The sequence below is a fragment of the Mesitornis unicolor genome, unplaced genomic scaffold (genome assembly GCF_000695765.1).
Source record: "Mesitornis unicolor isolate BGI_N332 unplaced genomic scaffold, ASM69576v1 scaffold2484, whole genome shotgun sequence".
In the NCBI taxonomy this organism is placed as follows: Eukaryota; Metazoa; Chordata; class Aves; order Mesitornithiformes; family Mesitornithidae; genus Mesitornis; species Mesitornis unicolor.
Genome location: NW_010180589.1, coordinates 1 through 10,587, shown reverse-complemented (window position 1 = coordinate 10,587; position 10,587 = coordinate 1). Strand labels below are relative to the sequence as shown.

General features: G+C 42.3%; 1 protein-coding gene across 1 annotated transcript; it reads right to left on the bottom strand.

Annotated features, from left to right (window-relative positions):
* Positions 1-3,734: 3,734 nt before the first annotated feature.
* On the bottom strand, positions 3,735-10,362 carry GABARAPL2 (GABA(A) receptor-associated protein-like 2; the record flags this gene model as incomplete). Its single annotated transcript, XM_010183117.1, has 3 exons — positions 3,735-4,308; positions 6,326-6,498; positions 10,307-10,362. Coding segments are annotated over 3 exons (320 nt in total), but the record flags the coding sequence as incomplete, so codon positions are not given.
* Between the last annotated feature and the right edge of the window lie 225 nt (positions 10,363-10,587).

Below are 10,587 nucleotides of genomic sequence, written 5' to 3'. Positions count from 1 at the left end.
GTCTCTATTTTGATTGAGTTCAAGCCCCCTTTTTATTGAAAAATAGAAGGGAATCATTGCAGACTTCATGTTCTGAGCTGCATGAAAAAATAGGCCTCCAGAAGAAAGGAAGCAGTGATGTGCTGTCCTCTGTTATCTGAATATATATATGCTCTATCAGCCATAGTCCATTGCAGTGGAAGCAGTGCCAGCTGAAATTGAAGTGGTGCTTTGGAAGACAGGCAGTCATAACATTATAGTGCTGCTTTTTTCTTCCACCCTTCATAATGTTATGGTTGGTTTTGTGTTGCTGGGACAACCCTAATGTATAGTAAGTAATGTTTTTATGACTCTTGGCTCTCCTTGTTTGGTGCCTGGAGGAATTTTCCGTGTCTGCCAGCCCCATTGCTTCTAACTGGTAATACTAGTTCTTGTTAAATGGTCTTTTTTCTGGAAGTCCTTCATATAGTCTTTCTTTGCTAAGTATAGCCAAAGCAGAAGGAAGAGAGTGCTGGGGAGATGGCTGTGCAAAATATTACCACTTACGATTTCCCATGCATCTCTCAATTTCTGAACTTTGCCAGATACCCCTTCAACTGCTCTGCTTCTGTTGGCAGGAAAGAAACGTCCTGAATTACCTGGTTCAAACCTGTCAATCCTGTGTGATTCCAGACAAACATTTATCTGCTTTTCAGTGTTTAAGCATTGTCCATCCCCTTGCGCCCCTGTGATACGTGGTTAATTAAAAGCAAGGATACCGTAGCCATTTATGTCACTGTTTCCTGGCAAGTGTTCATTAATAGCCTGGCAAAGGTGGAGGTGCTTTGTGGGGTACTGAAAGTAGCCTCTGGCAGTCTTTGCCTTTATGTTTTATTACCAAATAGCATCTACATGGCAAAACAGTCGACATTGTGAGCTGGGATGAAGAAGCGGCTAATTCTCCTTAACTTTCTGTCCCAACTGTTGCCTTCTGTGAGCAAGTTCGGGATTAAACTGCTACCGAGCACGTTCCCTGTTTGTACTTTTCCTATTGTGAACTACAGTTCGTAAAATACTTGGACAAGGCAATGGTAGGATGAAAGAAGTGGAAAATTGAGAACTCAAGAATGCTTCAGTCATTTGAGTTTTCTCTTCTTTGGTATCTTACTATAGTTTTGGATTTGAAAAATGGGCACAGCAGTTCTCCGAACAGCCTTTAGAGTCAACCTACTGAGCTACGTATGGAACTGAACAGAACATACTGCATTACACTCTGAGAATTGATTACAGCAAATCCTTTCGCTTGGGTTGTCAAATAAGAGTAGTACTGTCTGACTTGTTGAAGAAATAACAACTTGAATTCTGTGTGTATAAGCCTGTCCTCTCAAATCCAGTATGACCAGTTGTATTAGTGAGGGAGGGGTCATTGTATGTGTTTGTAGAGGGCAGGGGATTATGGAGAATGGTGACTTGCATTAGTCAACAGAGGATGAAAAATGGCCAGATGCCATTGTGGATAGGTTACAGGGTGAACTGCTGAAGAGAAATGGTACCAGTTGCCGTAAATGGGCAAAAGCATGACAAGGGCAGGGTCCTGTATCATACCTAAAGAGATACGCAGTAAACTTCCAGGCTCCTGAAATTTACCTTTGTCCTTTCCTGAAACCTTGCAGGAAGTATACCTTAAAATACTGATCTTCCCTTTGTTAATCAGCAGGGTCTGTGGTGATCCTGCTGACCCGGCTGGAATGTTCCCATTTCCTGTCCAGCTGCAGTACTGAAATGGGTTACGTAAGGCTTGTTGTTCTGTAGTCTTGGCATCAGGTTAGTTTTCAGATGAGCAGTTATATGATATAAATTCTTTTAACTCTTTCCGAAAATTTGAGCCTGGTTGTTAGGAGAGGTTGTTCTTGGTAAGATTTTCATGTGTATTTGTAAAATACTTGTAACAGTAGACTGCTGCTTTCTGCTACTTGGGAGGTTTAAAAGTAGTTTTAGAGTTGCTGAACACTGATACTAACCTCACTTTTTGGATGGAGTTGAAGACATATTTAAGCCTAGAGGGAGTCAATGAATACAGAAAAGAGAAGGAAGGAGCTAATAGGCAGCATTTAAAAGACTGAGGGGCTCAGCCTGCAGGATCTTATACTGAACTGGATGGCATTTCTGGGATTGAAAATAAGTATTTAAATGCTGCATCTGTTGAATTCCAAAATGTCAGGAAATGCTGTAGGCAATACTGAGAAACCACTCTAAAATCAGAAGGGAAAAGTGCAGGGAGGAGAACATAGTCTCTGCTTTTGGAAGAGGCAGAAAATGAAATGTTCATCAGTGTCAGCGGATCTTTGGAAGAATTTCTCCTGAAAGGTGGCAGTTGACATGTTCCGATTAATTCTTTATCTTGAATGCAGCATTTCTAATTCTAGTTGTCTGCCTGAACTAAGCAGAATCACAGAACAGTTTGGGTTGGAAGGGACCTTTGAAAGTCATCAAGTCATCTTCTTGCAATGAGCAGGGACCTCTTCAACCAGATCAGGTTGCTCAAAGCCCTGTCTAACCTGACCTTGAATATTTCCAGGGATGGGGCATTTACAACCTCTCCGGGCAACCTGTGCCAGTGTTTTACAGCCCTCATTGTAAAAAATAAAAAATAAAAAATAAAATCCCTTCTTTGTATCTAGTCTGAATCTACTCTCTTTTAGTTTAAAACCAACTCTTGGCCTTTCTCTATGGCAGAGGTGCTCCATCCCTCTGATCATTTTTGTGGCCTTCTCTGAACCTGCCTCAACAGGTCCATGTCTTTCCTGTGCTGAGGGCTCCAGAGCTGGACATGCTGCTCCAGGCAGGGTCTCACCAGAGTGAAGCCGAGGGGCAGAATTGCCACCCTCCACCTGCTGGCCCCACTTCTGATGCAGCCCAGGACGTGGTTGGCTTGCTGGGCTGTGAGCTCACATTGCCGGTTCACATCCAGTTTTTCATCCACCAGTACGCCCCAAGTCCTCCGCTGTGCTGCTCTCAATTCCTTCACCCCTCAGACTGTACTGATACCAGGGCTCACCCGAACCCAGGTGCAGGACCTTGTACTTGACCTTGTTGAACCTCATGAGGTTCCCATGGGCCTACTTCTCCAGCTTGTCCAGGTCCCTCGGAATGGTATCCTGTCCCTCAGGCACGTCAGCTGTATAGTAAAGCTGTTCTTCCACAGACTTGGTTCTGTAATATCCTTCCGATATCTACAGAATCTTTACTTGGAAAAGACATGTATGCTTATATACCTGTAACACAACTACTGCTTAATTTTTATTTTTATTTTAGAGCTGCTCATGCAGCTGTTTTAACTTGAACTCCTTTTTTATTTCTCTCTCTGCGGTAACTCATGTACAAACTATACTTCCCACTTCTCCAGCTCTCTGGTCTCCTATTTGAATCACACCTTCTTCTAGTTGCCTTTTCCTTACATGCTATGCTTCTGTCACCTAGGTCCTGCTTCCCAAAGCCCATGGTATTTACTTCTTCCCTGTCAGCCTGTGGGCAGGCATAGCTCCTCTCCTGATGAGATCTAGTAGCTCTGAAGCTGTTGGCTTGGGAACCTACAGAAAGCTTCTAGTTTTTCTTCCTTGTATCATCCACCTACTAAAGGTTAAGAAGCTGTACAGTGTCTAGTAAGTAATATGGCAGGTAGTAAGTGATAAGGCAGCTGTATAGTGTCTGGTAAATGTTACGCATAACTTTCTGGCCAAAACTAAGGTAAAGAAGTGACAGCACTGCCTGTTTGTGACAGGAATTTTTATTGTACTTGTTTGTTAACTGAGAAAAAGGAACATATTAGCTCAATTCAACATGATCAGCATCTTGCTTCTGCTTAGGATAAGCTAGCAAATCCAGTGTTTCCAATACTAATTTAATATTTTTATTTTTCTTAAACTAACACCTCAAAACAGAATAAATGCATATTCTTCTTTTCACATTTTAATAGCCCAACTACTTTGCTTTATTAATTAATCAATGTCATCAAATGTATCACCCAAAGGAGTGAGGCTCTGGGAATTTATAGCCATGAGAGAAAAAAATGCACAAAAACAACAAAACTTTTTTGATAATTTAACAGTCTAATAAAACAAGACCTATCAATATATTAAGAAATAAATCCAGTTACAAACGCATGTATATCCAAGGAACTTTTGTGGATGTCAGAACAGAAAATGATCAGCTATTTACAAGATACACAGCAGGATGGTACAGTAGCCAAGACCCACCATTCAGAAACCAAATGTGTTTTCTCCACTGTAGGCAACATACAAGAATCCATCCTCATCCTTTTCCTTCTCGTAAAGTTGTCCCATAGTTAAGCTTGGAAGGGGAGGAGGGGAAAGAAAAAATAAAAAAGAGAAATGGTTTGCTTAGATCATGGAAGTTGCAAATGGTAACAGTTAAAACCTCACATAAACAAGGATTAATAAAAGTTAAAACTTGTCAGTCTGTGCGTAAATTAAAATACAAAAATGATGCTATATGAAAAGCAGCTGACTCCCAAGTTAGCAAAATGATCCTGCATGCTCTGCAGAGTATCTAGGTTTTTGCTACTTCTTCACAAATGCATTTGTCAGAATGCGTCTTTTTTTTTATTGGGAAGTAATCACTGAATATATTTCGGGTTCTGAATCATCCATTATTGATGCTGTGACTAACACCAGGATCAATAGCCTGATAGCACCTTCCTTGAATGCAGCTGCATTAATGTCTTGCTTCTTGTGTGAGCAGCCTCATTTCTCCCTCCACCTGATGTAGTCGTGAATGTTCAGCTGGTCTCAAGTCTGTTGAACTTGTGCTTTTTGGACTTTGAGGTCCAGGTTGTTTCGGGGAGTAAAAGCTATGTTTTCTCTATTGTTAAAAAGCGGTGACTTAAAATAGTGCTAGTACCAAAATGTGGGGGCAATACGTTACAAGTAAGCCAGAAACTAGTGCTTTTTCAGCAGATAAGGTTTTGAACATTTGATCATAAGGAAATTTTGTTAAACTGAATAGGTATGTGGCCCTTCACAGCCTAAGCAGTTGTGGTCTTTAAAGCAATGCCTCTATTTTAAAAACAAAAAGAAACTCAAGCCATTACTTGGCCAATACAACTGCTCCAAACATCTATCTACAGGTGAAACAGGCAGGCAGCAGCAGTCAGCTGCAGAAATGGTGCCTCCTCGGCTCACCATTCTCTGACTTCCTAAGACTGAGAAAAGGCTGGGGAACTGAAAGATGCAGACCGAATGGGAGTGACAGGGAAAACAGTCGCAGCTTTTCACACAAGAGAGCAGCTGGGAGGTACTGCAGGCAGTACTTGCAATCGAAGGAACTTGGAAAGGATGTCAAGAGTTAGTGGTCAGTGTAATAAAGTCAGGCTATGAGAGGAGCAGAGCCATTACCAGATGAGATTTTTCTTTATCTCTTAACAAGCTACCATTCTTGCATTACTATTGAAGGTTCAAGTCCCTGTTTTTCCAGCAGAGATGTGATATCTCATGAACACGTGAGATGAAACAATGTGCCCTTTCTTTCTCTTTTCTGTTCCTAGCAGTTCTACAGCAGTTAAGAAGATGACATGTAGGCATTCTTAATACTCTTAGAAGAAAGCAAGCAGAAAAATGATGGTTCTCACAGGTCCTATTGTGTATCACACATTAAATAAAAATATTCCTGGTTACCTGGAAGGACTGTTACTGTTACACAGGTAAGGACTACTAAGAACAATAAATCCGAGCCATGTAACACTGTGACATACTATTTTCTCAAAAACTATTAAAGTATTTCAGATAGAAAGCAGTTGTAGTAGCTGCTTCTGCTATACGTTATTCTGTATGTAGCTGACAACACTGAAACTTACTCCTACATAAAAGCAATGTATAGTAATTTTGTGTTTATAGGAGAAAATAAGTAAGTTTTAAAATGACTAACAGCAAATGGTCTGTAACGTGGTAATTTGTGAGCTGAGAGGTTAATGTTTTTTCAGAATAATTTGTGGCATTTGCTTTTAAGTATTTAACATGCAAGGTTTTTTTGTTACATTGAAAATTATTTTTTTGGCACTGATGATTTAAATGTTCTTGCATTCAACCCAAAATACCGTAACTCAGAGCTCACTCTTGTCATGGAAGTAAATCACAATATATTTTTCAGTCACCTTTCCTTTCAGCCTAGCTCAAGAAATAAGATGTTTATCAAACTCATGAGAAAAACAACAACATACTGTGGTGAGACTAAGATGTAACCAAACACCTCCTAAAATCACCAAATAAGCCTCAAAGAGGGGAATTACTCCCCCTCTGATATGCACAGGCTTGCTGAAATGGTTCTGAATACCAAGTGAATAGCCTCTCACCTGGACTGTGGGACAGTCTTGTCTACAAAGAGGAATATTGCTTTCTCAGATGGCAGCTGAATCCTCTTCCTGATGATCCACATGAACTGGGCCACAGTGATGTCAGACGGAACCAGGTACTTCCTCTTGTCAATGTCAACAATCTGCGATCCTGAAACCTTCTCCACTATGACCTGTAAAGCGCAGGTGTGAAGGTCAGGCTTTTCAGGATTGGTATGAACAGACACCTTCACTAAATCGCTTGCTGATACTACTTCAGGGCTAACCAAAAATTAAAGCATGTTACTAAGGGCATTGTCCAAATGCCTTTTAAACACCAACAGGCATGGGGCATCAACCACCTCTCTAGGAAGCCCGTTCCAGTGTTCGACCACGCTATTGGTAAAGAAATGCTTCCTCATGTCAAGTCTGTGCCTCCCCTGGCACAGCTTTGTGCCGTTCCTCGGAGTCCCTGGATCCCAGGGAGAAGAGATCAGCACCTCCTTCTCTACGTCCCCTCCTCAGGAAACTGAAGAGCAATGAGGCTGCCCCTCAGGCAAACCCAGATTCCTCAGCGGCTCCTCACAGGATGTGCAAGTGTGACCTTCATTGCTTGAAATCTTGTGTTAGAGAATTCTAGTTTGCAACAAGCGTGCCCCATCCTCTTTTAAATTTTCATACAACTATATAGAATCCCACAATATGAAGAAATACAGGTTTAATATAGACACCACCTCCACCCTTCCAACTTAACTGTTTCCTTTAAACAATGTCCCAAGTTGCTCCTAACAGATGGCAGAACCAACTGCCTTGGTATGGCATACAACAAAAAGAAATATCAGAAAAAAAATTCATGAACACTTAAGCTAAAGAAACAGCACTTAGGTGAATGAGAGGGAGAATCACCAGCTTAGTCTAGTAGCTGATCTGCCATTTCACCTGTTGTGCACAAACCAGAGATGCCAAAATTGCTCTCAGGTTTTCAGCCTAGAGCATCAGAGTATTCATTAATATTTTTGTTTCTCCCTGAAGTCTTTTGTATTCATTTGTGCAGCACACTGTACCATTACACAACATGCACCAGCGCGTCAGAAACTGTACAGGCACACACGTACTTCAGCTAACTCTGTGCAGCGTTGAAGAAGCCATGTTATATCCAAACAGTCAAAACTCCGACGGAGTTGCAGTGTGAACTGTGGCACAAGACAAGCTTCCAGTTGGCCACGGACCACAGGATCACTTCTTACAGTGCTTTGCAATACTACTTTTGATTTGAAATCCGTGCTGTCTGCATTTCCATAATCTGACAGTGATTACTGACATCCCACAGGTAGCCACCAGGCACTTCAGACAGGCTCAGAGAAATGAAGCACGGCTGCAGTGCGCTCTGGAATACCAGTTGGTTTGCCAAGGATGCCAGTTGAGCGCTCCACCAAATCACCAGAAAGGTGCTGCGATGTGATGTTGTCTGTGTGCCTGTGCTGTACCAGACTTGCACTGTCAAATAATCCAGAAATGTATGCATCTGATGTTAAAAACTGTATGATTACAGCTTCAGTTGACTGGATGAAGTTACAGGATGACAGTTAAGCCATAGTAACAAACTGTAGGTTTCGGCTATATGTGAATGAGAGCCGAGTGGGATATGTAGGCTCTTAAAAAAAAATCGCAACCCATACTTAGGATGCTGGACCACCACAGGAACCTGGCTATTCTCTGTCTACACCGTGAGCATCTGGTAACAGAAAACAGGTAGGAACCCAAGCAGAGATGCTTGAATAAGGTGATATTTGCAGTACCAACAGGCTTCTGTTAGCAACTTTGATAAAAGACTGCCTACGCTAACAACTGCTTTAGGATCTCTGTAGCCTCAGGTCTGCAATAACACACTGATTTTATCACTGTAAACCAGATTTTTTTTAACATATGCTATTCTGAATATAACTGCATTCTAAGGCATGTTGCTTGTTCCACCGTGTTACTGTTGTCAAGGTACGACTCACTGATGCCATTCTGTTTTGTATTATGCTGAACTGACATTAGAGTATCTTCCTTCGTTCGTTAGGAAATCAGAAATTGACTACAGAAGGAAAGATGGCCACAAACAAAACCACACAAAAAGCAACAGGTACAGGAGGAAGGAGAATTAAGTATTACTTGTGGAAAGGACCTGACGTGTATTGCTCCACACAGGCTAGTTCTTGTAGGAAAAATGCAGCGCATGGGGAAATAAAGCTTACAGGAGGTTCCAGTGTCTCCATTCCCCATTGCTATGGCATACAGGTAATGCTCAAGTACATGTACAAAATATACTATCTTATGACCGGGAGAGAGTTTTCCTTGTGAGTTCTTCAGGTCTGCCTACAGAAACAGGAGGGCACAGTAGCTGGCCCTTGCAATTCAGTAGGAAGGAACTGTAAAAAGGACCAATAACAGCCCAAAAGGAATACTGAAGCCTTGACAACTGATACTCTTTCTTTTAAAGACTACAGTAATACACTAGGTATTTTAGCTTCATAATGCAGAAACTGTCTTAAATGGAAGTCAAGGCTTTTGGTGAACTGCTTCTAGTAAAACTTACAGATACCTTTAACCCTCAGACCACTTCATTCCCCAGGCAAATTTAAAATTGTAGTGCTTAGCAAGCATTAATTTCTGTTGCCTCCCCTTTTATTACTAGAAGGTCTAGCCTTGGACAGAGGCAGGCTGTTCATGTATTCTCTTAATAGGTTTGAACCACTGAAACATCTCTAAATCCAGGTAGACAGATACAGCAGCTGAGAACTGAAGTCACTTTAACCTATGCCACTCTGGATGCATGCTATAACCTGGAAAGCAGGAAACATACATTAAATCTGAAAAACACTTTGGACTATTAAATGCTAAAAATATATTTGATACCAACTATTTTGTGAACCATGGCTCAATCTGAATAATCAAGCAGAAGACATATTGGCTCAGACAAGACATCACACTGCAAGCTGAAGTTTAATTCCTGTATCCATCCACACCTTGCTGTCCATTCCTGATGATACAGCATTGTGGAATTACGACTCACACTGAGTTTCAATGTCTCTTTTTTTCCCTTAAGGTTATGAAAGACAACCATTTGTCCATTTCAAGAATATCTGTGGAGATGTACGGCCATTAGCATGCTAGGGTCTACATATGAGGAGGTAGTTAGCCAAGCAGAGAATGGTAAGGATTGGATAGGCTTGTAAGACTGCAGCTGGAGAAGATGCTGTGAGTAGGTGCGACTCAGCAGCAGAGAAATTCAGTGGGATTAGAGGTTCTTCTCTGGGCTGTGCTGTCTAACAGGCAAGTGATTTACCGAGAGGTCAGGAGTGCACTAACTGGCATGTGGCCATATGGGATGTGAGAAATTTTATTCACAAGCAGGTAAGTTAAGAACGGGGACATGTTGCTAGCTGTTACATGAGGACGTGAAGTGTGGTCATTGCACTGAATGAAACACGGGAGTGAAGAAGAGAGGTCATTCACTATTTATCAGGTAGGCAGGTATTAATGCAGAAAGAAGGGGTCACCACTTGCGCTGGCTCTTCAAACAACAGAGTTTGCATGGGGAGATTCACCACGATAAGACTGGTTACAGACACGGAATACATGAGGGAAAATCACCTTCCTCATATAGCCAAGATGGAAGATTGACAAGCTTTAAACAATTTATGATCACACACAGAATGAATCCTCGAGACTCTGAATGTATTTGCTGGGATATAACTGCCATTAGAAGAAGCCAGGACGCTGATAAACGTGCCTGGAAAGCATTCAGAAAGTCAGGCACTCTTGCTTACTTGTCAATATGCACTGGGGCAGAGGAGAGAATGCTGGATTAGTTAGGGCCTCTTTAAAACATCTGAGGACACAAAAGGGAAGATGAATGTACTTAGGAGGATCTTATCAAAGAAGAGCAGGCAGGATGGAAACAGCTTATCCCCCTTTGCCTCTAAGGGCTCTGGTGAAGCTGGCTTGGTTACTCACCGGGACACGGTCAGGGTATTTGGCTCGGATTTTTGCCGACTCGACACATCTGTGCTCTGTGAACAAAACTCGTAATTAGTCATTGCATAGTAATAGTATCGCCAGTGTGCGAGGCAGAGCGGGCGGTGCCGGCAGGGGCGGGAGCCTGAGGGAATCGCGAGCGTCTTTCCCTCCCCGAGGGGGTCTCCGGCTGTTCAGGGAGGCCGTCCCCCGGGCATCGCGTCAGCCTTCGGCGAGGGTCGCGGGCGGCTGCCCGCCCAGAGACAAGCCCGTCAGCTCGG